The 27,921-nt window shown below is 39.8% G+C and overlaps 1 protein-coding gene across 1 annotated transcript in view; it reads left to right on the top strand.

Annotated features, from left to right (window-relative positions):
- The window catches only part of UTRN (utrophin), a 339,386-nt gene that overhangs the window by 44,362 nt on the left and 267,103 nt on the right, over positions 1 to 27,921 (top strand). Inside the window, exons 7-21 of the mRNA XM_074144306.1 lie at positions 2,945 to 3,060; positions 4,162 to 4,325; positions 4,916 to 5,119; positions 6,243 to 6,424; positions 7,252 to 7,402; positions 8,827 to 8,946; positions 9,980 to 10,081; positions 13,117 to 13,224; positions 13,839 to 14,018; positions 15,310 to 15,479; positions 17,702 to 17,825; positions 19,564 to 19,651; positions 22,178 to 22,413; positions 22,678 to 22,858; positions 25,549 to 25,694. Of these exons, the coding sequence (XP_074000407.1) occupies positions 2,945 to 3,060; positions 4,162 to 4,325; positions 4,916 to 5,119; positions 6,243 to 6,424; positions 7,252 to 7,402; positions 8,827 to 8,946; positions 9,980 to 10,081; positions 13,117 to 13,224; positions 13,839 to 14,018; positions 15,310 to 15,479; positions 17,702 to 17,825; positions 19,564 to 19,651; positions 22,178 to 22,413; positions 22,678 to 22,858; positions 25,549 to 25,694 (2,272 nt within the window). The remainder of the gene's footprint in view (positions 1 to 2,944; positions 3,061 to 4,161; positions 4,326 to 4,915; positions 5,120 to 6,242; positions 6,425 to 7,251; positions 7,403 to 8,826; positions 8,947 to 9,979; positions 10,082 to 13,116; positions 13,225 to 13,838; positions 14,019 to 15,309; positions 15,480 to 17,701; positions 17,826 to 19,563; positions 19,652 to 22,177; positions 22,414 to 22,677; positions 22,859 to 25,548; positions 25,695 to 27,921) is intronic.

Here is a 27,921-nt window from a genome sequence, read left to right as displayed (position 1 = left end):
TGGCTGACTTCAGGACGGGTCTGTCCTGACATACCTCTGTGCCTTGTAGACCATAGCTGGCTTGTGTTCAGACTGCATGGGGAACGCCCACACCACACTGAGGGCTCCTGAAAATTAGGAAGGACTATTCTGCAAAGGCAGAGCCATACTAGCAAAGGTCTCTCTGGAGTCTATCAGAAGTATTACCACGTCCCTTCTCTGGATGTGTGAGCTGTACTGGTGGTTTTCTTACCACCATAATTGCCTGTAGTGGTGTAGTTCTACTGTGTGAAGCTTTGTGATGGAGAGCCTGCCAGCTTTAGACACGAGTGAGTCCTAGGTGACCTGAGGAGACGAAGGAGGAGAGAGATAGCAAAATTGGCTTTGGGCTGTTTGTTGTCCTTATACATTGTGACTATGTGCTCGGGCTTTGTGCAATCTGAAGCCTGTGAGCTCTGCCGTTTTCAGAGCACTGTGAAGTAGCAAAAAAATCCTCTGAAAACTTTAACTGAGTGCTTTCCTCTGGCTTCCTAAACTTTCTCACTTACCTGACTGCTGATCTCTGAGCCTTTTAATTCCCTCTTCCTGGGAGCCTGGCAGCTGCCAAAGCACCAGAGTTCAGCTTTGCTGTCCCTGGGCACCAGTCACTTAGCCAGGAGAGCACCATTTTCCCCACACTTGTGTGAAATCTTGAGCTGCATTTAAATTTAGGTTGAAACAGAAGCTTTAAAAGGCACTTGCAAGGAATAAGGGGATTGGGGCAGGTTGCAGAAGTGGTAGGACAACAGAGCTTATGTAGCCTACCTAGGCAGTAATGCTTCACATCTGTCCTGGTTTCAGCTGAGACAGAGTTAATTTTCTTGCTAGTGGTTGTTGTGTTTTCAGATTTGGTATGAAAGGAATGTCAGTAATGCCTATTGGTTTAGTTGTTAAGTGATGTTTATAGTAGTCAAGGACTTTATTCAGCTTCCCATAGAAGCTGAGAAGGAGCATAGACAGAATAATAGAATGGCCAATGGAATGTTAGGTACCATAGGCATCATGCTCGGTATATAAATGGGGATTGGCTGGGGGTGGGGTGTGTGTGTATGTGTTTTATCTGCAATCTCTGCTTGGGTCAGATTTGGCAACCAATTCGCTAGGCAGTGGGAGTGACTTGGGTCTTGTATATTCTTTTACCATTGTTATTTTCCTTTTCTGTTATTGTTCTATTGAACCTTCTGTATCTCAGCCCATTAGGACATTTTTTCCCCGCTTCCTCTCCTTTTCTCCCTTTTCTCCCTACCCTTCTTGTGGGTAAGGAGGAGGGGAGTGAAAAGCTGTGTATTCCCACTTCCTGGCTGGGGTTAAACCATGACACCTGCCTAAGGGGCATTTTCAGTATTGCTTTTTTAATTTAGCTTAATATGACACCTCATATGGGAGAATTTTTGTGGATCCCATTAAGAGGTTTAGTAGCTTGCTTTTCTCTTTATGTATCTATCAACAATTGTTAGCAGTGCTACCTCTTGGCTATAATATCTAGCAGCTTTGTAACACTTGCAGTACTTAATAAAATTATATGAAGTAATAGGACATTTAACATTTTACTGTGCTGGTCTCTTTCATTTTCTAATATTAGCTTAGTTCCTCTTTTAATTGAATTCTGCGCTTTGGTACAATTTTCTTGCTCATAGGTAAATGCCTAGATTGCATTTTATTAAAATTTATATTATCACAGTGAGCAGGTAGGTAGTGCATACACAATACGCTTGTTGCAATGCGTTCTTCAAAGTAGGAGTCTTTGCTAAGGCTTTATGTTGAGTTTGTGGTTATTCTGTTGCTTCTTGGATGGAAGTACAGTATTCTGCTAGCTTCTGTCAGGATCTTTGTGTGTCTCTGTTCCCTGCTCACCCTACCTTTCTTCTGGTTTTTTGCTCCTCAGACCCTTATGGCCTTCCTGTTTCACAAAGTGTGATGCATGACAGATGTTAAAAGGATACTCTCTCAGGTCAATTTACAACTGAACACTAAGTATTAAAAGAGTTAAAGGCAAGCCCATCTCTTCCTCCCCAAGTTTTATAAAGCACAGAATCAATAGCAGTGTTTTAATGAGAAGCCACTGTTACAGAGGAATGGGAAGTATTTTAATGCCCCTGTCGTCTTACAGCTGTGCTGCTGCAGCACTAGGCTGATGATGCCCTGACGGGGTAGGTACCACTAGGAGGGGACCCTGTTTGCTGACCCCACATCCTGCTCTGTGCTCTACTCTTTCCCCTTGAGACCTGCCCGTGTGTTTTGGCTGTGTGGCTGGACTGGAGATCTGGTTTGGTTAACGCTAATGTGAGATGAAGGCTGCTGGCACTGTCCATCGATCAGCTCCTTGGTCTGATTCACATCGTGACTCTCATGAGCACTTGGGATGGGATGGTTTTTTTGTAGTTGGCTTTACTTTTTGTTAATGGAGGAAAAAGGCTGTGGGGCAGGGTGAGCAAGCGGGGGTGGAGACCATTGCTGCTCCTGGCTTTGATGGTCTGGGGTGGTCAATGAGCCACATCACAAGTTTGGAGTGATGCTCTCCAGGAACAGAGTGACTCTTGATTCCCCAGCAGAGCCTGATGCAGAAAGAATGTAGTAACAGTAACGCTGTGAAAGAAATAGTTGAAGAAAACTGGTTCTGGAATAAATTTTAAGCACAGAGTTTATTTTCTTGTTAGTAGTGTATAATCTCCTATTGCAGTCAATGATTATACGTGTAGAATACATAGAATGGAAGGTGGATGTTGCTGTGGACATGCAGTCAACTGATGTGTGATTGCCAAGAAAGCACATTTTTGTATTTATGCATTTGTGTATATGCACTTAAGTTTATATTTTGTGTGTATGTTTATATTACTTTGGTAGCTACCTTCACGTTCCATATGGTATGGATTTTTTCTTCAGATAATATTTACTGCTTTCTTTCCTGTTTTGTCTTCACTATTAGACCTGAGCTTTTCAGCTGGGATAAAGTTATAACAATGTCCCCAGTTGAGAGACTGGAACACGCTTTCAGCATAGCCAAGAACCACTTGGGAATTGAGAAACTGTTGGATCCTGAAGGTGGGATATAGTTATTTTAATTGACTAGAAGCTTTTTTGATCTGTTTTGAAAGAAATTTCTTCTATTGAAATTTACTATGAATACAAATTCCAGCAGTTTTGTGCAGTGATATTTTGTTTCAAGTCCTTAAATTTGGGTTTAAAAGAATGTAAATTGTAGGGTAAGGTTATGTCTCTACATGTGTATGCTTCGACTTCTTGAATGTTAAGGTTCAAATTGACTTAGCGTTCAAAGACAGTATACAGAAAGTGAAGTTGGTACCCTGGCTTTGTTTTATTTTAGGTAGGAGTTTTACCACAAAGGTCTGTGCTTTTCAGATGAATTTAGAGCATTATTTAGAATGGGATAACTTAAGAGCTCATGATTTTTGTTCTTTATATATACACTGAGTAGCAGTAGCTGCCAGTGCTGTGAGTACTTACAGTGCAGGAATGCTTACCAGGAAAATTTTATGCCCCTTTTCTAAAATCCTGAGCTGCCGTTCTGCTTTGAATTGAGCCTCCAAAGATTCATTCTGTAAGACAAGCTCTCAAACTTTAGAGATTCAAGCACCACCGTCTTTCAAAAAAAAAAAAAAAAAAAAAAAGGGGGGGGGGGGGGGAAGTGTTAACTGAATGAGTAGCACTAAAACTGAGAGATAAGTAAACCTGAGTCAGTGAAACTCTTTTCCATATCAAAAGTAAGAAAATGAACTTGACCAATGCTGGGAGTGGGGAGAGAGCCATAGTGGAAGTATTTGTTTCTGTGGGATACTGGCCCTGAACTGCATTTGTGCTTGGCAGATACGTCAGAATGATTTTCCTTAAATAGTTTTTATTCCTCAATAACTTCAGGTTTGGGCTCTTACTTCAAAAAGATCATGCCTTTTGATGTGAATTCACTTCTAAATGTAGGAAATTTATTTTAAAATTTTTTTGCTCCTTCATACTGCTTTCAACATATTTCAAACCTGGCCTTTTAATTTAAAGTTTACTAAAGGCTCCTTAGCAGGAGAACCTGTGATTTACACTACATGTAAAGTCTTAACTGTATTCTAGGTAATAATTTAGAAAAGCAGCTTCTTCATTTATTTTTCCCCGTATTTTATTTTTTTGATGCAGATGTTGCTGTGCAGCTTCCAGACAAAAAGTCTATTATTATGTATTTAACCTCTTTGTTTGAGGTCCTTCCTAAGCAAGTCACCATGGAAGACATCCGGGAGGTGGAAACCCTTCCAAGGAGATACAAGCAGGAATGTGAGGATGGAGAGTTCAACGTGCAGCAGGTGTGTTTGTCATCAAAGTCTGTCTGGATTTTCAAGAGTTTTAATTTTAGCTGATTTTCAGTCTTCTCAGTTATCTCTGAAACATGCCTTCTGTCTTGGGCAACACAATTGGGGAAATATGAAACATCTTCTTTTGATTGACTTCCATGGTTATATCTTCCTCTTTTTCTTCTTTTGTCATTCACGTACAAAATCCTGTGTGTTGAGGTGTAAAGTTCCATCTGTGTTACGCTTCTTTCTTCTGTTTCTCTTTCTCATTTGTCTTGGCAAGCTGGAGACGGTGGCCCAAAATCTTTAACTGAGTTTGCTGCAAAACTTGTGGTGGTAGTGATGGGTTTTTGTTTGGGTGTGAGATCCACTGCTCTGTTAAATGAGCAAAATTAAAGTTGTCTTTTCTATCCAGGTTCATTATTTTAAAATGAAAGCTTATTGGTGGTAACTGTGGCCCTTCTTGTTAAAAATGTACCCAATGATTACTTTTAAAATTTTATGAAGGATTAAAAGGAATCTTAGTAGTTCTGGTTTTAGTGTCTTTTGGAAAGGCAACTTCGGTGCAATTCTAAGACATCACTTTTCTCTTGGCTGCCTAGGCTGTAGCACTTGAAGAGGAGCGGGGCAGTTCTAGAGCAGAGACTCCCAGCACGGTGACAGAGGTGGATATGGACTTGGATAGCTACCAAGTTGCTCTGGAAGAAGTTCTTACATGGTTGCTGTCAGCTGAGGATGCATTTCGGGAACAGGAGGAAATATCTGGTGATGTTGAGGAAGTCAAAGAGCAATTTTCCATCCATGAAGTAAGCTTCTCTTGAAAATTCATGTGTTGTTTTTTTGCGTGTGTGTGAGAGCTGCAGAACTTAATTTCCTAGTCCTTATCCGAAACCTGCCGTTGTTTCTTTTGTCTTGTTTTTAAGCACCTCTAAATGAATGTAATGGGTTTGGTGGTTTTTTTGTGGTGTTGGTTTTTTTTTCTTTTTGGCAAATAATAGGTTCTTGAAGGTGAAATAGATCTTTTTTAGGATAACTTACACTGGAACATGGTTTGAAACTTTAATGTATTTTTTTTTTTTAATCAGTGGCTGGCTCAATGGTGTCTATAATACAAAGACAGTCTGATCCAGGCTGATTTGTGCTTCTCTGCTGCCAACTACTAAAAAGCCTGGTCAGCCTTATGTCACTTGCTGTTAAATGAGGGCAATGCTGAAATTGATAATAATGTCAATTTAATTCAGTGGTCTCCCTGTCATGATTAGCATAGGTTTCTTTTCAGAAACGTGTGTTGTTGCTTCCAAATTATTGTGTTTTGGTGTTGTTCCAAATGTGAACAAATGTTCTAATGTTGCTAAAAGTTTAAAATGTCATGTTAAATGTCTTAGTTTTCTCCTGTGTCAGCTTACTGTGTACAATTGAATTTAAAATCTGAATGCTGATCAATATGAAGAATTTTTTTTTTCCTTGTGCTACAGTTTTAAAGCCATAAGCCAAAGGAAGAGGTGTTCTGGATTTATAGTAAATATGTGAATTTTTAATATTATTAGCTTATAGGGTTCTACTTGCTTTCCTACGGTACATTTCAGATCATCTTTTAAGTTCTGTTGACCACAGGTAAGTTTCTGTTTTATTTTCTTGGCGCATTTGTTCAAAGGCTGTCTTCTTACAAACAGTTCTTTCTCTGAGGTGGTCAGCTGGTAAGCTTTTTTTCTCAATTAGCTCTCTTTTACTGGCTCCAGAGTTTTTGTAGCTCACGGAGAGTCTTTTCTCATAGAGAGGAGCAGGTCTGCCATGCTTGTGTGTTTGACGGTGCCAGCTCATTCTGCAGCAGTGTTTCAAACATGACAATTTATTAGGACATTCACAAATTCATAAACTCCTGTAGGAGCTCACAGATCATGGTGACGTGGTTTGTTGTACCATTTCCAGGCTTTTATGATGGAACTAACTGCACACCAGAGCAGTGTGGGCAGCGTTCTGCAAGCTGGAAACCAGCTGGTGGCCCAGGGAAATCTCTCGCCCGAAGAGGAGTTTGAGATCCAGGAGCAAATGCTGCTGCTGAACTCCCGCTGGGAGGAGCTTAGGGTGGAGAGCATGGACAGGCAGTCCCGGTAAGTCATGCCCCACAACCTCTTCCACAGCTGCAGGACCCACCTCTGGTGCTCACTGCATCTTGGAGGGGTTGGTCTGCATCTATTTGCAAGATTTTTATTATTTTTTTTTTTTCCCCAGAAATAACTCTTCAGTTTGTGACCTGAAATCCACCTTCTTCATACTTTCCAAAGTGAAAGAAAGAAAATAAATATAATTGTTTTTTTATTCTTGTATTTTGCAACTGTTATGTTATGTAAATATGCCAAACTAAATATACAGTATCTACATGCAGTAGTTACACAAATGTGGTTTCAGTATTGTTTCATAGTTTAAGTTCTTCAATAAAGCACATAGTAGATGTGGATAGCTCTGTGTGTTTACGCAACTAAACTGCACTTAGAAGAACTTTTTCCTGCCTGTGGTTTATCAAGCTAAGAGCTGCACATCAAGGGAGAAATTGCATTTTGTCGCAGCTCTCAGCAGATCCCTGTTGCAAGAAACAATCCCTGCTACAAATTGCGTAATTCACTGTTTTGTTGAGAAAGAAACAAGGATACTTAACTGTGTTGCGTAGCTTAATGGTGAAAATATTATTTGATAATAGCTGATTTATGAATCATAGAATCATAGAATGGTTAGAGTTGGAAGGGACCTTAAAGATCATGGAGTTCCAAGCCCCCTGCCATGGGCAGGGACACCTCCACTAGAGCAGGTTGCTCAAAGCCCCATCCAGCCTGGCCTTAAACACTTCCATGGCCTCGCTTCTTTGCTATAGGAACTAGAACTTAGTCCCTTTCCTTAAGAAAACTGTTTCTGAAATAGCTCTGGTGTGCTTCCCCTGCAGCCTGCATGACATGCTGATGGAGCTCCAGAAGCAGCAGTTGCAGCAGCTGTCCGACTGGCTGACAGTCACAGAAGAACGCATTCAGAAGATGGAATCTCAGCTCTTAGCGGAGGATTTGGAGTCCCTTCAAAAACAGCTGGAAGAACATAAAGTAAACTTTTTTGTCTGTTATGTGATACGTATGGGGGAAGTATTTGGATGATGTGTGGGTTGGTGGGTTCCTTAGCTGAGAAACTTGATTGTGTCAGAAGTCATGTATGGATGTGTGCTGAGGGGCCGCATTTGATGCTTGGGAAAGGATGATGACGGGGTAGGAAGGAATTGGAAGTTTCTGGAGGTGCTTTCTTAAATGAACACTTGAGCACTGACGACTGTAGGAGAAACTTGTCTTTACTTCATGCAGGAAGCGAAACCTGTAAGGGAAATTGTGTTGCCTTGTTTTCTGCATGAAGTGAGGATCTCTCCAGATAAATTGTAGGTGTGAGGGACAGTATGAAATAACCTGTGGACAAATTTGCTTTTAATGACTGGCAGGCGTTGCTAAAGCATGCTTGAGACCCGCAGATTGAAATAAAGTGGGAGCTAAAACTATCAGGAAGGGCCTCCCAAATAACTGATTCTCATCCCTACTATTACAGGGATCACATCCTAAGGCGGTGCATAGACACTGCTCTCCGACACGCACAACATTTTGGAAGTGGTTTGTCTCTCAATTAAGTTTCTGGGTAGGAGTCCAGCGTTTCTAGCCTGCAGTGTTTTTTTGAAGGAGAAAGATGGCCTTTTGATACTTGTCATGGTTGCAGCTTTGGTTTTCGTACTCAGCTCTGAGGTCTGACTTTGTCCCCAGCATGGGACATACTCCACAGTTCTTGCCCTGTGAGGTATTTTTAGTCTGTGTAATTTCCTGTCCCATATTTGCATTCTTTCCTCTGTCTTTAAAGTCTGGGGAGTTTCAAGTGTGTTGTTCACAGAGTAGTTTAGGATATTCTGGGATGAAAAGTGATATTTACGGTACTCTAAAGGCATATTGATCTTGCAGAGATATTTCAGAGGTAGGCTTTAACCATGGAATCTGTTCTTTTAGCAGTTCTGTGAATATTTAAGTCTACAGATTATTTCAAACTAAGTGGAACTGTATGCTTTCTGCAGTTTTTGACTATTGTCTTTGAGCATCGTGATCAATTATAGCTCTGAGTTTTTTTTTTTTTTCACCTGTTTGGAATGCCCTATGATACTTGCTTATTAACAGTAATAGCTTTTAATAGAAACACATAAGCTCTCTTATAACAGTAGACATATATAAGTCAATGCATTTGTCACATGATTCTCCTAGTCAAGTATGGTGCATACAGCTTAAAACACTCCATGTTTTCCAACATTTTAACAGAATGGTTTTGGGTTCATTTCTATCAGTCTTTTACTTTTATTGAAACTGTGCAGTGATTTGCAGGTAAAACCTGTGCTTAACTGTTGAATCTGAAGTACTTTGCCACTGCAGTTGCATTAGTCAGTGTGGCCAAAATAGCAGATTAGCAAATGTATTCAAAGTTGGTAACCTCGGATTTGTTGTTCTAGAGCCTGCAGAGTGACCTAGAGGCAGAGCAGATGAAGGTAAACTCCCTAACGCACATGGTTGTCATTGTTGATGAAAGCAGCGGGGAAAGTGCAACAGCTATCCTGGAGGAACAGTTGCAGGTAAAATCATAGAATAGTTTGGGTGGGAAGGGACCTTTAAAGGCCATCTAGTCCAACCCCCCTGCAATGAGCAGGGACATCTTCAACTGGATCAGGTTGCTCAGAGCCCCGTCCAACCTAACCTTGAATGGTTCCAGGGGGTGGGGCATCTACCACCTCTCTGGGCAACCTGTTCCAGTGTCTTGCCACCCTCTTTGTAAAAAAAAATAAATAAAAAATTTCTTCCTTATATCTAATCTAAATCTACCCTCTTTTAGTTTAAAACCATTACCTCTTGTAATGTAGGAGCCCTCTTCTTTTTACTGTAGTAGCAGACACTTAAAACCATTGCATGTAATTGTCAATCAACACTTTTGTGTTTAAAGACTATTTATCCTAGAAAGTAATTTAAAGGTTGTTTGTTTTTTTTTTTTTTCTTTGAGAAGTAGTAATAATGTAAAGAATTGATAAATTTGCTCACAGTAAAACCTGCAAAAGTGCTTGGTGACTTTCAAGCTCGATTCCTGATGAGTCAAGCAGTTTGCATTCCCAGTGAGTTAGGCACTTTTGTAGTGTATTCTTTCAGCAGTTTCGTTAAAATGGGAAGATGCACAGTACGACTCTTATTTCCCATGAGTAATTTTCATTAGGAAGTTAGAATCTGATGGGAAAAATATTTAAAGACATGAGCAGAATTTATCTAGGGAATATAATGTGAAATATTTTCCCATTTTTGTCAGAAGTTAGACTAACTTGAAGTCTAGGCAGTGTGAAACAGAATTTATTTAAACAGAATCCATGCTGCTTTGTTCGCTTCTTTTGAAGTCAATCAAAGAGCTCACTGACTTAAGCAAGAGCAGAGATAAGGCCATAGGTGAATGCTCTTGAAAGTTCTAACCTCCAGCTTTGTGCAATACAACAATGGTGATTACTGGCAAGGAGGTAGCTGTAATGTAGGAAGGGGTTACTGTGAAATAAAAATTATGCTTTTGATTATCTGATTTTTGAGTTTCTGAGGCTCATGTATGTTCATGAGTGTTTTCTGCTTTTGTAGAGGCTCGGTGAGCGGTGGACGGCAGTTTGTCGTTGGACTGAGGAACGACGGGTCAAGCTGCAAGAAATTCAGCTTTTATGGCAAGAGCTGCTGGAAGAGCAGGTTAGTAGCTCTTCAGTTACCCAGAGTGACTGGTTCATTTGTGGGGGGGGGGAAAAACAACCAACCAACAAAAAAACCCCACCCCAAAGCCATTAGTAGGTTTTAACAGCTCTCAGAAAAAAGCCTTGAAAAAAATAGATGCTGTCTTACGGTTTGAGTTCCCAGTGTTTTTTGAGGAGTAACCATGTAGTGCAGGGGAAGTATTTTCCAAAGTTTTTAAGTAGGAAAGTTTGTAACTCCTTATAAAATAATTTCTAAGGTAGTTGTCAAAATGGTCAAGAAGTGGGAATATCCGTGGTAGCAATGTGACAATGAATCCCTAAGTGTTTGGTGGTTTGGTAATCACAGAAATTTTCCTAATTAAGATATATGCGCTTCCAACATGGATACATATCCACAATTTTGCAATCAACTAATCAAAATCGGTAACATAAAATATTTGGTTAATATAGTAAAGCATGCAGCTTGTCTCATTTTGATGAGTTTAGGCAGACAGTTGGATTGTGAAGAAGATGGCATTGTGAGTTTTGTCTTGCTCCGATATCGTGCGTTTTACATATATAGTAAATGTACTGCTCAAACACAAATTAACTGACAGCATAAAAAATGTGGTAACACAGCTATACGTGTTAGGCTTGCATACCTAGTGTTGTTCGAGCTTGTTTTGTGTCTCAGCTTGAAATATTTGATGGCTTTTCCTTCGAAGGTTTTACTTAAATTGTTTTGTTTTCTTAAATGATGGTATTTATCACTGTAAGCTCTTGTTTAAACTCTGCTGTACACCCAGATTGTTTAGATGTTTGAAAGAAGTAGAACAGTACCGATAGAGCTGTTACTATCAGTTACAGCCTGGTTTCTTTGACAGGCATGTTTTGTCTGCATTTTTTGGGGTTGCATATGTGTTTATCCCTGACCCCTCCTGTACCTATTTGCACTATATTGATAAGCTGAATTTGCAGGTCATGTGACTTTGTCAGTTGTATGGACCCAAGGTTTAGATTCTGGTTTATCCGATGCCAAGTATTTATTTATATATATTTCTTTAAAATACTGCGTAGGCGTATGTGTGCATACATACAGAAAGTTGTGTGGTGACACTTTCTGGTAACTCTTGGGCAAGGCGAGTCTCTGAGTTGAAAAATAAGGATTCCTCAAATCCTCACTCTGTATGTCAAGGTGTGGACTTCAGGTGTTGTCAGTTTTGATGACCTTATGTGAATGTGTTTCTGTCCTCTTCCACTTTTATATTTGTCTGGGGAAAAGTGACCCCTCATTGACTATTACAGTAATGTTAAAAGTGTCATCTTATGTTGGAGTTTCTTTGATTTCAGCTTTTTAAAAATTTGTATGTAATTATGTTGTGCTGTGAAAGTGAAAAAAACTAATTTTGTTAGATAGCAAGTAGTGAGGAAGTAGAAGTTTATTTTAGGTGGTTTAGATCAGCCTATGTTTGCATTCATTGTTCAACTCTGAACAATGCATTTATTATTGACAGGTTTGAATTACAGTTCTATGTCCTCAAGAATTATCAAGTGCCTTACCAAAATTACAATTTGAAACTAATTAAAAAGTTTAATGCAAACGCTTTGTTAAAACGAGAGTAACTAAAACATTTAGGTACTGTCATTTTTCCGTTTCACCCAACCAGATGGAGAGATGAGCAACAGTGATGCATCAGACTTTTTGTGGCTGCCTAGAAATTTTTTGGAAACCACATTGCCAAGTCAACACAATTCTTACCACTCAGGAAACAAATTCCTCAATCAATGCCAGATATTTCTTAGCACTGTGATAATTATGTTTCAGTTTTCTAGGGAGAGTTATCTTTAACTGCTGATTTAGCAGAAATTAACTGAATACATTGAAGAGCTTTTAAGCTCCTCTTATGCATAAAATATGTTGGCAGGGATGCCAGTGTGATTTTTCCAGAGAATATGTGGTGTTATAATTTTGTTTCTCACAGCCTCATGGCATTTCTACCACCATCATATTTGCTGCCTGTACACTTTGCGTACTGGTTTACATTGGCAATGTAAACTGCCTTAACCCTTTGGGCCAAATGTTGCTGTAGTCAGTTCTGGGACAATGCCAAAAATATATAGCTAGACTGAGGAGCCTAGTAGCTGCTATAAAGTGTGGTGTTCAAAGAAGAAAAAGGTCTGCCTTGCTGTATTGTTTTATTTTTACTTTTTTTTAAACAGAGTAGCAGCAGTGTGCCAGTGGCTGTGCTACTAAGCTTGATAGACAGCTGGGTATTCCAGCCTATGGAGATGGCTGTGCAGCAGCAGCAATATGTTGCAACATAACATAAAATTTATAAAATCCTTCCTGATATTTGATGCCGGTTATTGCTGGAATTCCCGTAGGAGTGCTGTGTGACTGAGGAGAAGTGAGATCCAGGACAGGTTTCCCTAGGAAAAAGTAGAAAAATCTCAAGATCACTGAGTTAGTACTATCCAGAGCAGACCATTCCAGCTTTCAGCAGTTAACTTCAGCAAATACTGCCTCATTATTTTGCAACTGGAAGTAGGTACAGTAAATGGAGAGGTGACTAATTAATACCTGAGTCTTTGAATGACTGCCTGGACTGAGAGCTCTGAGTTATCAGTCGTGTAGCTTCTGTGAGGAAATGTTTGTAATGGCTGGTTTTAAATCACAGAGGAAGAATGGTGGAGAATGAGTGAAAGCATACATAGCATTTTGATACATTTAATTTTAATCTAGTTTATAATCCTACGTCAGCCTTGGTGGATATCTGGTTGCTGCAAATAACTTTGGGAGGTGGGGGTGTGTGTGCTCTGACATATTGAGAAATGGCTTTGTTGAAATTGTTTTGTTGGAAAGCATTACTTAGTTGTCTGATCTGATATTTTTTTCACCCCTTTTATGTACTAGTTTTGTTAATGCCAACTGAAATTCCTGCATATAAAGACTGCAGAACTGTGCTTTGAATGCAATTATCTTAAAGAAGGAATTGTCAATACCTGTTTGACAAGCTTGGTGTTTTCTTGTGCTATTTTTCTTATGATCTGCAGTGCCTATTGAAAGCTTGGTTAACTGAGAAAGAAGAGGCTTTGAGTAAGGTCCAGACAAGCAATTTCAAAGATCAAACAGACCTGAGTGTGAATGTTCGAAAACTAGCAGTGAGTATCGCTGTCCTGCTCTATCCTGTCAAGTCTCATAGACTAAATGAATGGCAAATTGCCATTTTTTTTTTTTTGAGTGGCAAATTGCCTCCCAGTAGGAGCTGTAAATACTTGATACTTTGGAAGCCAGGACAATATTCTCTCCTTGCCAGATTCTTTCACTTGAATTTAAAAAAAGTGTACAACTTATTCCAGGGCCATTCCAGGGTGGTGTGCCAGACTTTGAAACAGCTACCCTGGGTTTTTGACAGGGTTTGGAGTTTATTGCAGGCCACCAGTCAGCTGTGTGTTCCAAAGTGGGGGTTTGTGGGTTTGGTTGGGTTTTTTTCTTTCTTTTTTTTTTTTTTTTTAAATCCATTGGTGCAGCTTGTACCTGAACTAATAATTTGTAGCTGTTACTCAAGAGATGCTGCTGACTGCTCTAGGAGCTGCTTCAGAAATGTGCTCTTTTTAAGAGTTTATTAGTGTTTTGTTACAGAAGAGAACTATTTTGAAACCTATGATACATCTGGCTCAGTACAATTCCCTCCCTTACTCCTCTCCCCGGAATCAAAAGCGAAGGGGTGGCAGAATACTTGATGTTGCCTTGCAATGTTTTCTTTTAACTTCAGATTTTGAAAGAGGACATGGGTATGAAACGGCAAACGCTAGACCAGCTGAATGAGCTAGGTCAGGATGTGGCTCAAATCCTTGGGAATGGCAGAGCATCCAGTAAAATCGATCAGGATCAAGAAGAACTAACTCAGAGGTGGGATGGTTTGGTTCAGAAGCTAGAGGATTACTCTAACCAGGTACTTAACAAGGCTTTATTACTTTTTAGCTGTTTAGATATCTATATGTATGCAAACCTCATTGATACTGTCAGCAAAATTGCCCAGGTGAGTTCTTGGCATCAGGCTAGACAGGTAGGTGAGTGCTCTTTCACGTGGGGCTGACTTTACCTTCTGACAAAGCTGTCTGCATTTTTTGGGTATTCAAAACCCCAAGTTGTTAACCTGACTAGTACTATTACTCCTTTCTCACACAGATTAAGCTTCATTTTTCTGATGAGTAAAACAGGCTTGCCGTGTATTATCAATCAATGCAAATGCCTTTAAACATTGTAAGAGTGCTGGGACTGGATTAAATCTGTTACTAAAAGAAAATAAACTCAAACCACAAACCCCATAATAGATAAATAAATGGGAGTCATACAAGCATTTATGCTGTGCGAGTATGATTTCTCATCTGTTGAAAATAGAGTAGTTGTTTGTTTGATATGTAGCCATGATAGCCAAGCTGGATTGTTATATGTTTATTTTAATATTTTGAGTGCTTGGTAATGTTTTTATTTAGACAGAACTCCCATTGGCTTCTGTGGGAATTTTGTTTGACAGTTTTATGACTCATATGTCCCTTTTTTGGTGATATTAAAAAGTTATGATGAAGGCCATGGCATTGATTCACAATTCATTTAGTGTATAGTGAATGAGTTGTGCAGTCTGAGTAAGGGTCCATTTCAGCCACGTGGCTTTTATTTGTTCTTGTGTTTAAGCCAAAGCACTGGAGAATGCCAAATTCTGTCATCTTCTTTTCACTCCCACTAAATATCAGGCTATACTTAGAATTTCCAGGTTGATTCCCATGGGACTTACTTTGTAACCTCTTAAAGAGTGTGGAAGCTTTTTATTGACTTGAGTGAGTCTTTAGGTCAAATCCACAGCTCTTTCTGTTATCTAGGCTTGGTTTTATGGGTTATAAACCCAAAGGACCTTGATTTTTTTTTTTTTCTGTGAACCAAGAAATTATGAAAGAAAATAGATACAATGCTTCTTTTGTTGATTTTACTTCAACATAAATTCTGGCGTAAAATTCTAGTTGAACTGAGAGTTTTGATGTATGGCTCTCATCTGTAAAATGAGAATAAAGACATTTTTCTCTGGGCTGCATCTGTGATAAAAGTGCTACACAATGGCTAGGTGTGGTCATTTGTAGGAGTGAAAAATGGGCTTTTATGACTGATAAATAAAAGGAACTAAGCAAAAGCAATTCAGTTTTTGTTAGAAATGCCATTTAACCCTTTTCCTAAATTATTTTGTATAGGTAACTCAAGCTGTAGGAAGCATAGGGATGTCACAGGTTTCACAGAAGACTGCTGCAGAAACAACGCCATTGAAGGAACAGGTAGTGGTTAAACAATCCAGACAGGAGTTGCCCCCACCGCCACCCCCAAAGAAAAGGCAAATTCCAGGGGACAGTGAAGCAAAGAAAAAGTAAGTGTCTGTCGCTGCCATCTTCTCTCGCTCACTAGATACTACAGAGACTCACGTCTCTTGCTCTTGGCTTTTAATTTTTGTTTTGTTGCAGGTGAGGAATACTTAAGTTGCTGTTGTGAGGTTGGATTTGTACAGCCTTGTTTTCAGAGCAACAGAAAGCCTGCAGCTTCCATTAATTTCAAAGGGAAACAGGGGTGGTGTTTTTCAAAAAAGCGAGTTTTCAGTCCTTTGTAACTCAGTTCCTTTGCTGAAAGATAGATGATTAGATTTCTTTTGGAAAAACATCTTATCTTTGGTCAAAAGATGTTGTGAAAATGCCAAATATTTTCATTTATTTATTCCTAATCTCTGTAAAATCTATGGGAAAATGGGAGAAACTGCACAAAAAAAGCTGAGACCTATTCCATGTGCCTGGTATTTAGTAATAGGAACAATATTACAGTGATGTTTCCTTTCCTAAGTGTATCTGGAGTGGCTGACTGATTTGCATGTATGTCCCCATGGGGGGGGACACCACCCAGTAGACCAGGTTGCTCAAAGCCCCATCCAGCCTGGCCTTGAACACTTCCAGGGATGGGGCTTCCACAACTTCCCCGGGCAACCTGTTCCAGTGCCTCACCACCCTCACAGTAGAGAATTTCTTCCTGATATCCAATCTAAACTCCCCTCTTTCAGTTTAAACCGTTATTCCTCATCCTGTCACTCCACTCCCTGACAAAGAGTCCCTCCCCATCTCTCCTGTAGGCCCCCTTTAGGTACTGGACGGCTGCTCTAAGGTCTCCCTGGAGCCTTCTCTTCACCAGGCTAAGCAGTATTTAGTAACGTGTTGCAGCGCCTTTATTAAATAGTGTACCTAAAACTAAAAGAATTATTTCAAGATAAATTAAGAAAGTAATTTCTTTATACTCATCATTTTGCTTTTTTTGTGCTTGCCTGAGAAAAAGAGCATTTCATTGAGATGTCACTAGTTTAAACCTTTGGCAGGTCATTTAGGGAGAGGATAGAAGGCTGAATCAAGAGCAAAGCGCTGCTGTGCTAGGTGATGTGTGTTTGCACAGTGAAGAAGAGTTGTTCTTCCCATTTTTCTGAAGGAGGAATGCAGGTCTGAAGGGGTGAGGAACCTTCCTAAACCCTCTTGAGGACCCTGGTCAGATCCTCTGAGCCCCTGTGGGGGTGATACATACTTGTGGGTGTCCCAGGGCACTAATGCAGTCAGCAGCCCATTGGTTCCTTCTCTGTGTCTCATGAGTCGTACAAAGTATTTTAAACTTTGAAAGCAAAAGTGATTTGATCTGTTATCTTTTTTCCTAGAGTTCAAACTGTATTGAGGACAGTCAGTTAAAATAGGTTACACTTTCTGATGCTTTTGCCTGATCCCAGTTACTTATATTGAAACCAACAAATGGCCAGTAACTAGAATTTTCCGGGTTTTCCCATGAAAAGTTTGTGACTAACAGTGAGTTCTGCATTTGTTGGGAGGCTGTTATTCCATGTTAGGATTTACACTGTGCTAAGTAGTAGAATTGTAATATGGCCTGACTTATGGTCTGTATAGTATGTCTGTCCTTCTCTCAAGTTCTCTGCAGTACTAGTTAATTTGGGAGTTGGTGTTTTTTTTGTTTGTTTGATTATTGGTGGTGGTGGGTTACAGCTTTTAGGCATAAGAAAGTTATGTTAGTATAGCCGTGTCCGAAAATATTAAGCTATAAGCTAATCTTTAGTCAGCCAAGCGTTCAAAAAGGTTTGTCCACTGTCACTGCCATGAGTTCTTAAGCTGCTAGTTTTTTCTTCAGACTAAATACTGTTGCAGACTTTTACAAAATCTAGAACTGTAATACTTATTTTTTTTATTCCTGAGGTTTAGTTATTACCTTTAAAATACTCAGCATTGAGAGATATCTTTTGTGACATATTTAAAGAAAGAGAAATAGCTTGCATGAAGATATCTATAAAAATATTAAGAAATAAATTGCACTGAGCATTCATAATTTACTCCCAAGGGCTAATATCATAGACATAATTTTTACTGTGTCAGGTTTTTGAAAGTCTGTTTCTGTCCAACCGCCTGTGAGTAGTAATATGAAAAACATGAATCTTGTGTGCAGTCTTACTGTTTTGGGAATGAGTAATGTGCTGAACTTTAAGACTTCTGATTTTTAAGACAGAGTGACTGAATAGGGAAAAATGACAAAAAAAAATTGTCTGACCTTTTAAACCAGGTTTGATGCTGAAAGTACTGAGCTCTTGAACTGGATTTCAAAATCAAAATCTGCCATTCAGGCCACAGACATCAAAGAGTACAAGAAGATGAGAGAGACTTCAAACATGAAAGAAAAGTTGAAGGTAAAATGGGGAGACAGAGAGTGTTCCAGTGAATAGTATATTTTGTCTCTAAGCTGGCTGTCAGCTGGAGGTGTGGGCTGATCCACATGCTTCGTGGGGATTAAGTCCTTTAGTTAAATAGTTTCAGAACTGAACGTACGTGGGAATCTCTGACCAGCTGGACACAAACTTCTGCTGTGTTGGGTTGCACAATCCACAGGAAATTTTACAAACTTATATTACTTATGTCTCCTTTGGAGTTCTGATAGATGTCTGTCTTCAGGATTAGCATCTTTGCCACTAAGTAGCATAATTTGGCTTCATGTTTCGCAGTTGGAGATGGTCTTGATTGACATCACTTTTATAATTCTGGTAGAGATGAGCCAGTGGGCTGCTCAGAGACCCCTTGAATCTTGCTGTGATGCTCTGCACACACTGTACCACCCAGGGTCCAAAGTGGTCCATTGTTACAATGTTTGGACATGTTTGGACATGCTCTATTAATTTTGGAGAAAACCAAATAGTAAGATATTACTGACCTGTGAGAGAGAATACATAATTTTACAGGATCCTGTGGGAGCCATCAAAAAATTTTATCTTCCTTCTGTTTTGCGAATGTATTCTTGCCATTTTTGGTCCTTGAGCATGCTTTGATTTCTGGAGCTTTAGCAGGACCTGCTAAATTTGATTCTTTTGAAATCAAAGACAATACTTAAAAATATCTATAAGGAGACTCCTCAATGCTGTAGTGCAAAATGGTGCCAGTAGAAATGTTTGGAATGGCAGTACTGTTGGAAATAAAACCCAAGACAACCCTCCCACTAGTTTATTTATAGAACTTTATGAATGTTTGTAGCCCTTTATAAAATAGGCTCCAAGACGATCACCAGGTTCCCATGAACAGCACTGTTTTTAAATTATCGATGGGCTCTAAGTGGGTAGGACAGTGTTTGTTCTTCCCAACTGTGCAAATAAGTGCATGCTGCTTCTGAATTTACTGTAGCAAGTCTAAACCCGAGTAGTGACCTTGGGCATTAGTTTCAAAAAGATTTTAATTTGGAGATACTTTGTTGTAATCTCAGAGGATATTAAAGTTGTGGCCTTATGGCCAAGGAACTCATCTTTCCTCTGTGGATGTATTCTGCCTCTTGGCTCAAGACAGGAGCATTCATCAATATGTACGACTCGAGGAAGGAACTCATTCCTCTAAAAATCTTGGTGTCAAATAGGATTTCCATCACCATTTCTTTATGGACGAGAGTGAAGCACTACAGTTTATGAGAGTGGGTTACTAGTGGGCTATAGTTCTTGCCAGCTGGACTTCTAGGGAACAGGGGGTTTTTCCCTTCTGCTGGATATCTCAGTAGAGACTGTAGAGGTGAAGGGACTATTAAAAAAAGTCCTTTTTTCCACTGGCTCATATTAAATAATTACAATTTTTGATCACAAGTGACTTGTTTTAGCTGGTGTCACAATATCTGACTTCACAGAGCAGGATTGTCAACCCTTTTAATGATTTTTTTTATTCCTGGTGGTGTTGGACTAGTCTCTTGCTTGCCTGGCACTCATGAGAGCTAACTCTTTTTGCATTTGTTTTCTGAACAAATAGAACTAACGTGTGTCTTAAAAGGTGCTATATCCAAGAAAACTGGAATGTGTTTTGGGTAGTAGTGGGAAAATACGTGTTACTGGTGGCGAGGTGGGAGTCAAGAAAAATTACCCTCTCTGAAACTGAATGATTTTCGGGTTTGCTTTGTAGGTGATTGAAAAAGAAAGGGTTGAAAAAAGCCAAAAGTTAGATGAACTGAAGCGAAGTGGACATATTCTTTTGGATCAAATGGGAAAGGGTAAGCGACTTAAAGGTTTTTCTGTTTTGTGATTTAATTGGATGAGTTGCTGGGAAATAATACTGAAATAGGCTACCTCCAGTTAAGCATTGTGATATATTCCTTCTCTCTTCCTCCATTTTCTTTCCTTCAGAGACACTGGTCACTCTTACTGTTACTAGTTATGTGGTTTGCTACTATTAAAGCTTATAGAAAAGCAGTATTAATATTCTTTGTTTAATGTGTGTGTGTTCATTTGCAACCTTTTAAAGGGTTATTTTTATGGATATGGAAATAATTTCTTAGAATGGCAGTAACATGCTTTTTGAGGAAGGAGTTGGTTTCATTTTAAATTATGTGGAGATTTTAAGTATAAAGTTTTAGAATATAACTGCCTTGAAGTGGAAATTTTGAAACCAAATTTAGGCTTGATAAATGTGTGTATGTCTCTATTTGTAGTTTTCTCTATTTCTATGAAGACTGTCAGTATGTTTTGATGATACAGTCACAATTCATGGTTCAAACACAAGAGAAAAGCCTACGTGCTTCAGAAAATGATTGATTGTCAATTAAAACACTTATCCCTGGAAACTTATAATTAACATCAGTGAAAGTTGAATCTTTAAACCTTGCCAAAATCTTGTTTCATTATATGACAAAACTCTATCAGTGAAATGTGACTTTCTCCATAAAAGAGCTGTTCATATCATCCAGAAACAGTCTTTTAGATCTGCTGTGCACTTGCCTTCTGGTGAAGTGGCTTTAACCAGTAGCATTCAGACAGGTCAAAGGGTGGTGTCACTGTCCTGCATACTGACCAGCGTACCTTTTGGAAAATGCTGATTTCCACTGGATTTCCCAACTGTCACATTTTTTTTTTTCCAGCCATCCCCTTTTCCTGCATGCCAGATGCTAAGCATCTCCAATCCTCCCCTCCTTGCCTACTACAGCTGAAGCTTTTTATAGTGGGTGCCATTGCCTTGTAGCTGATGGCTGGAAGCCATCGATTTGACCTGGAGTTTGGATTGTAAAAATTTGTAGATGTTCCTTGTCTTCAAACCTGGACAGAGATTCTCCCTCTCTCTCTTATAAACCCCTCCAGTTGTGAGAAGTCATGGCTATGAAACCAGTATCTGTTCATCATAATGAGAAACGAATAGTTCAAAAACTGCTTTGTATCGGCAAAATATAAGATACAGAAATTGCTTCCTAGTTGCCTGTAGTCTTAAAATTTGGAAGAATATAACCAAACTATAGAAAATAGCCAATCTACACCCCCTGGCTCAGTTAGGGTCTGCTAGTGCATTTTGTCCAGCGCAGAATGATAGCCCTTCTCTCCAAAACCAGGCCCAACTTGGTTTGGAATAATGCACAGCACTGGTGCGTGTGTCTATACATCCCTCTCTATCCTGGGGCAGTGCCGCAGTGGCAGTGACCGATGGCTGCGTGCATGCTCCTCTTACATGGCTGTTTGCAGGGGCTGTGCTTCTGCGTCGTAGATGTGCCCGGTGTATGGCCCGTGCATGCAGCACTGGGAGGATCGATGGAGCAGAGCCTTCATGTGCCCTTGCAGTCACCAGCTGCCTGCGCTGACCGGACCACTGGGCTCCACTTGCGCTAAAGCAGTTCAGCAAACAGGCTCCTCCATGTGGCTCTCCTCCTTGTGCTCCAGTCTACATGACGGAACTGCTAAGTTCAAATGACCCATATATGGTCTTATATAAAGAAGATGGTACCCTGAAAAAGAGTCTGCATCAGAAACTTCCAGTGACAAGGATGTGCCGTTGAATGCACATTGCACTCACGCTTCTCCCTATAGAGCAAAATTGTCAGTTACTTCTGGTGCTTGAGGAAATAAAAGAACAATCAATGGATGGGTGGGAGGTCTTTTTTGCTTTTGCTGCTGCATCCTCAAGTAATGCCTTGATTTGTCAAAAAGATGGCGTAGCAAGTGCTTCATGTAGTCTCTGTGAGTAGGAAATAACCTTGTGCTTTGTCATGTTGCTTTTGTAGCTATTCATATTACCTAGTTATTAATCGTGTCTGCATGCAATGTGACGTGGTTAGCCACTGCTCCATCTCTCTCCCGGGATGACAGGATTGTTTTCAATTAATTTATTGCTGCCTTCCAACTTGCTGCTTCCCTCTTTCTTTGTGGAGTCTAGCATCATCTAAAAAAAATTCACTGGAAGCCAACTTAAATAAATCTTATTTTATTTAAATCTACGTATTAACAGTTAGACACAAATCACGATCGTGAAGAGAGTCGTGATAGTTGAGAGTCATCTCATTGTTATAAATTCAAGTATTATCAAATGGAAAGAATGGAAGTGGAGTATCTCACTCTTCATTTTACTATTAATGTGGAAATAAAAAGCTGAAACACTGTTAGCAATAAGTATAGATTTATGGATAGTGGACTTGGAATCAAAGCCTTTTGCATATTAATGCAAATGTACACCTGTATTCGTAGAGAAGGAAGGTTAAATGCCCATTAATCAAAACGCGTTGCAGTTAATATAACAATAATTTATATAATCTTTTTAGAGGGACTTTCCACAATGGATATAAAAACTGTGATGGAGAAAATATTGTCAGAGTGGAAAGATGTGGTTCAGCATCTGGAAGAAGTGGCCAGAAAGATAAAGTACCAGGAAGATATAAATGCTTATGTTAAAGAAATGAGTGAGCTTGAGAAGATTGTAATTGAGAAGGATGCCTGGCTGAAAAATGACGCTTCTTCAGCATCCCAGCCCCCAGCAGTCCTGAAAGACTTATGTCAGGTAAGTCTGGCAAAACATTTTAATTTTGATTGGAAGCTGTTAGGAGTACAAAATACCCCAGAGGAGCTTAGCCTAGTCAGTAAGGTAACTCAAAATTTCTGAGGCATCCCGGGAACCTGATTTGACTGGAAGATTTTGGTACCTGTGTCACAGGAGTAATGTTGCCCCAGTAATGTGGAGGAGCTGTGCTGCAGTAGCTTAGTAAAATCTTTATTGTTAACAAGGCAGGTTGGTAAGATTGGTTTTGTTTTTAATCATTCACAGCAGGAATTAACACTTCTTGTAAGTCTGAGTCCACGGTTGGAACACCTGAAAGCCACCTGCAAGGCACTCACCTCTCAGCCTGTGCCTCCAAACTTCATTCAGGAGAGCTTGAACGGTTTTCTCTATCGCTTCAAGTTGACTTGTCAGAAACTAGAGGAACGTCACCAGCTGCTGAAGAAAGGTAAATGTATACATATTTTGCTTAACATAAGCCTTTCTGATACTTGTGTTCTGATTTTCTTGTTGTTGTGAACCGATTGAAAACTAACTGAATTCTGGCAGAGTTTTCCTACTGATTCTGGGAGGCTTTGGGTCAAGCTGACAAAACCTTTTTATTCACCTGAAAGAATATTTGTATGACCTCTTCTGTGCATACTACAAAAATATATTGTTCCATGGTGTCAAAAACCATTATGCAAGGATGCAACATTCCTGAAATTACATTTAAGGAATTAGCAAAACATATTTAAGGTGGATAATATAGTTCGAAAAGCTGTGTGGCTCTGGCATTTATGGATATAAATAGTACTATTGGAAATGAAAAGTGGAAGATTAAGAAAACCTTGTAAAATTGAACTGTGCGTGGGAAATTTATTCTTTTTCATAGCTTTTTTGAGCACATTAGTCATACATAATTCCTTTTGGAAATTTCATCTTTGAAGTGATTTGGAATCTGGCTTGCTTTTCGGGCACTTTCTCCTTGGGTTTTTGTTGCATTAAAAATTTTATTATGGGCATTCAAACCAGTCATGCTGGCTTCTAAAGGGTTTTAAATGTAGTGCACAAAATATGTAGCTCTGTTAATATTTTACAGCTGAATAGCAAGAGCACAGACCTATTAGGAGATTTTTTTTTTTTCCTTAGTTTTCATTTTGTTTCTGAAGAATTCAAGGAAACGTTTTGCTAAGGGCCTGAAATGGAAGAGCATTAACATTTTATTCTGTATGTATAAAAATAGGCTCAATTACTAAATTGTTAGACCATCTATATAATGTGTTGCACAAGGCCTGCACGCTTTGATTATATCCATGCAGAAAACTGAATGGATAAATGTATTTGCCTGCCACGCTCAAGTTACAGGGTATGCTTTCATTCTTACTGTGAGGAATGATTATTTTATGACTGTTCTGAGTTCATGTGCTTTTGAATAATTTTATTGTTATTGTGTATTTTGGTAATTATTACATGATATGACAAAAGTACTCCTTGTTTTTTCATACCACACATTACTCGAGGCATTATTAGCATATTTGAAACAGTTATTACTTGGTAAAAATACTTTACATACCATAATATGTTAAATTTGTATTTGTGTATATTTTTTTAATTATGATTTCTCTGCAGATTGTGTATTGCTAAATAACAGAAGGAAATGTCAATTCAGGGCTTCAGTTGTTTCTTTAAAGCATGGTTTGAATTGCTGTAAGGTAAAAGAACTTCCAGAACTGTATAACTGGGAGCAACAACTGGTGGTGGCACTTCAGCATTTGTGAACTTGGCAGGCTTTGACTGACAGAAGTCCAGCTCCTTTCACGTCTCTTTGAGCCTCTGAAAATTCCCTCGTGGAGTGCTACTCTGTCCCACCTCTACGGGCATTTTTTTATAGGAATTGTGACTTAATTTTTTGTTTTGTCAATGGGAGGCTATTTTAACTATTTCCTTCTCCTTCCGGATTTGCTGTAGTTTAGTGACAGTGTACCTGTTTGCTTTTTGCTGACTTTTTTTTTTTTTTTCCCCTATAAATTGATCCTGGATTTTTGAGAAGAGGAAGCTAGATAACAAATGTCTCTCTAGAAACGTTGACTCATTTCTTAGTTATAAATGATATGACAGTTCTGACAGTAAGCTGCTGAAAAGCTACCTGGTGAGTCGGAACAAGGCTTAGATTAATTTTCACTTGTGGCAGTAACAAAATTGCTTAGGAATCCAAGGCCAGAGAACCTGCATACCACAGCATGGGTCTTACAGCCAAAATCCTGTTCGCTGCAGTTTTCTAAATCTGATGTTTTCTTTCTGAAATGCCAGAGTGAGATGCTGCCTCCTGCCTGGGATTCCACAGAGGGCTGGCTCAAGGAAAATCTGAGATGCAGTCAAAGATTGCAAGCAGATACTCTATCCAAACTTTAATTCTCTTTTCAGTCTTCACAGATAACATGTCTGTTCTGGCAACAGGCTAAAAGCTGCTTTTTTTTTTTTTTTGTGTATGTATATACATATAAAAAAAAAAAAACCCAAACCCTACTTCTACACTCGTACATACTTTATGTACGTGTGTTTATATGTAAAAACACTAGCTTATGTAGTTAATATATGTAGTGTGTATATTTAACTTTATACCTAATAAATGGCTATTTTATATGCTATACTTTGTATTTTATATACAGTAGATATGTGTGTGTTTGCATATAAATAGTAGATATGTCTAAAACTTTTTAAAATGGAAAATACTAAATTGTGAGGATTTAGGCATGCAAAAGCCCAAGTACTATTGATTCTATCACCCTGTGTGCCCCAAGAGATTTAGGTGTTTAGGTGTATAAGAAAATTCTAAAAATGGGATTGAGTTTTAAAATATTTTTCTTTTGGGGGGTGTGTGTGTGTCATCCTATATTTATTATTATATTCTGTATAATATTTATATATTATATGTAATTAATATTTTTTAAAGAAAGAAACTGTCATCAGCAGAAGAGTTTTTTTTTATCTCTTAGAAGGTCTCAGCAGGATTCAGTGTACAAGTATATCTCACTTGATTTCTTGTTTCTAAATGATTCTGAGCACTTTGATTAGGTTCGTGTCTCTTATAATTTGGCTCTTGTGTCTATTTCCTTACTTTGTATTTTGTTCCATTACTCTTCTTAACGACTCCAGAGGCAGAAAGCCAGCCGAGCCAGGACTACGTGGACTCCCTGCAGCGGCTGAAGGGCACGCTGGGCGAGCTGGAGTGCAAGCAGCAGTCCATCGCCAGCGGGCTGGGCGACCCCAGTAAGGTGGAGAAGGCCCTGCAGCAGGCAAAGGTGACTCTTACCTTCACGCTGAAGCGAGGAAGTTGCTTATTCAGCTGCGGTCACCCCCCGCTCTCCTGCCTTGTTTTCAGTGGGGGAACTAAAAGATGACTCGGAGTGGAGCCGATCGGGGAGCGGTGTGTGGAAGGGTTGCTTTGGTTCACCGCAGGGACCTGCTGGGTGAGGGCTGGGTATCTCCCAGCCTGCAGGCTTCACAGCTTCTCTTGCTGCTTATGGCAGGAGACGAGGCCCAGACAGCTGGGGCTGCTTGGCTGGGGGAAGAGGAGGCTCTGAGGGAGCTCCTCTCAAGTGCTGTGGTGCCTCAGACCACCTTGATGGCCTCCCCAGGCTTTCTTCAGTGTCCATGTCTCGCTTGTGTTGAGTAGCCTCAGAATGGATGTCAGGGTCCCGAGAGCATCCATCCCCCTCATAGGAGCTTGGTTGGATCAGGTTGGTGACCTGATCCAAGATCCGCTCCTTTTCTGCTGAGCACAATGGTGAGGAAAGCCAGGAGCCTGGCCTGCCCTTCCCTCTCCTGGGAGCTGCCTTTTGGCTCTTCCAGCCTGAGCTGCATGGCAGCTGCCTGGCAGCCATGCCCGTGCCCAGCCTGCTCGGGCTTGCTGTCCTGGGAAGGCCATGTCCCTCCCCTGCGGCCATGTGGGCTCCCTAATCCTGCTTCAGTCCTCCCAGCGAGGCCATGGGACGCAGGCTTTAGTCCCCTCCTCCAAGCACTGGGCACAGCCTACTCAGACATGGGGTGCCTCTCAGGCTCAGCTGGTTAACAAATCCATCCCATTTCATCCTCCTGCTGTTATGAGAGAGTAGCTGAACTCCTCTGGCCTCCGGATTGCCTTTCAAAGGGAAACAGTGCTTGTGAGCCGTAAAGACAATTGGTCCGCAAATTCTAGAAGTGGTATTTTTTTTTCCTATTATGAGCCTATTAAGTAGAGGAAAATCTATGGATGACAGTTGGTTTGTAAATAGCAGTTACTGGGGCAGGGGTGGAGTGATGGGAGAGAATCATGCATCTGCAGTGGTGTGGTTTTTGTTTTGTTTTGTGTTTTCTTTAAAAAAAACATAGACAAATACCCTGCCCTCTCTGCTGTCCTCTACTGCTTTTGTAGAATCATGTTTAATTCAGAAACATGTTTTTCCCTTGTGTGGTGGCATAAGAGGGCTTCAGGTGACTCTGGAGCAGCTCTTGAACTCCAGTTGCTGGGTGGGGAGAGGCTGTGTCTGTCTCTATATACTTCTCTATTCGGCAGAGTGATCAAGTAGGTATTTTTAAAAGCCCAATAAACAGGAGTGTTAGTGCTTTGGCTTTTTTTGAACCAACAGATTAAAAAAGAAGTTCTGAGTTCTTTGGATTTCTCTTTTAATGTTGATTCTGTCTTGTTTAAAGTTGGCAGAGATTTTCAGGTCCATATGCTAACTAAATTGCCGTGGCATTTATTCTTTGGAGGCTTGTCTTTTCCTACTTCTGCCCAAATCCCTCCTCCCTCTTTTCTTCAGACACTAATTACCTGAAAGGACATCCCATGCCAGTGTGGGAGCTTTAAAGAGTGTGATGGGAGATGGAAACAAATTGCAGATGATGAGCTGCTTGTGGGCCTGAGATCATCCAGCTCCTCCTCCTGCGCTGTAGCAGGCACTGATAAGTGCTTCAGGCATAGACCCAAGCTGGGGATTGACTCAGTCTGTGGCCCTCTGCAAAGAAAGCTCTTGTTTGCAGAAATAAGCATCCATCTTCCCAGTTTTATTGCGATGTCATGACCTATCTTTTTAGAGGAAACGGTACACTTTATCCTGTTTCCTTCCTGTACATAAAAAGTAAAATTGAGAACATAAACATATCAAAAAGATCCTTCCTCAGTAAAACATAGCAAAATATATGATCACATATCCCCCATGTGCACATTGAATGTATATACCTTAACCTTATTAAGGTTAAATTAATGAAATCAGTAATGGTTTCATGTATTCATTCAAAATTTCTCTCTTAAGCAAAATTTTAAGCAGGATAACCAAAATGACCAGTTTAATGAAGTGGCAGCATTTTTCATGTCTTGGCTTACCTTCGGCTGTTATCTTTCCTTAATATTAGGAAATTAGCTATTTCAGCTCAAGTGACTCTTCGTATCAGCAATGCCATAGTAAATATGTTCAGGGTGTATCCTCCCTGTATTCCAGCTGGAAGAGTAGCTTTCAAAACAAAAAGTATCCAGAGCTGTCATTGCAG

Source organism: Numenius arquata, chromosome 2 (genome assembly GCF_964106895.1).
Source record: "Numenius arquata chromosome 2, bNumArq3.hap1.1, whole genome shotgun sequence".
NCBI classification, from domain to species: domain Eukaryota; kingdom Metazoa; phylum Chordata; class Aves; order Charadriiformes; family Scolopacidae; genus Numenius; species Numenius arquata.
The sequence above is the reverse complement of the archived record's forward strand: the minus strand, read 5'-3'. Positions and strand labels throughout refer to the sequence as shown.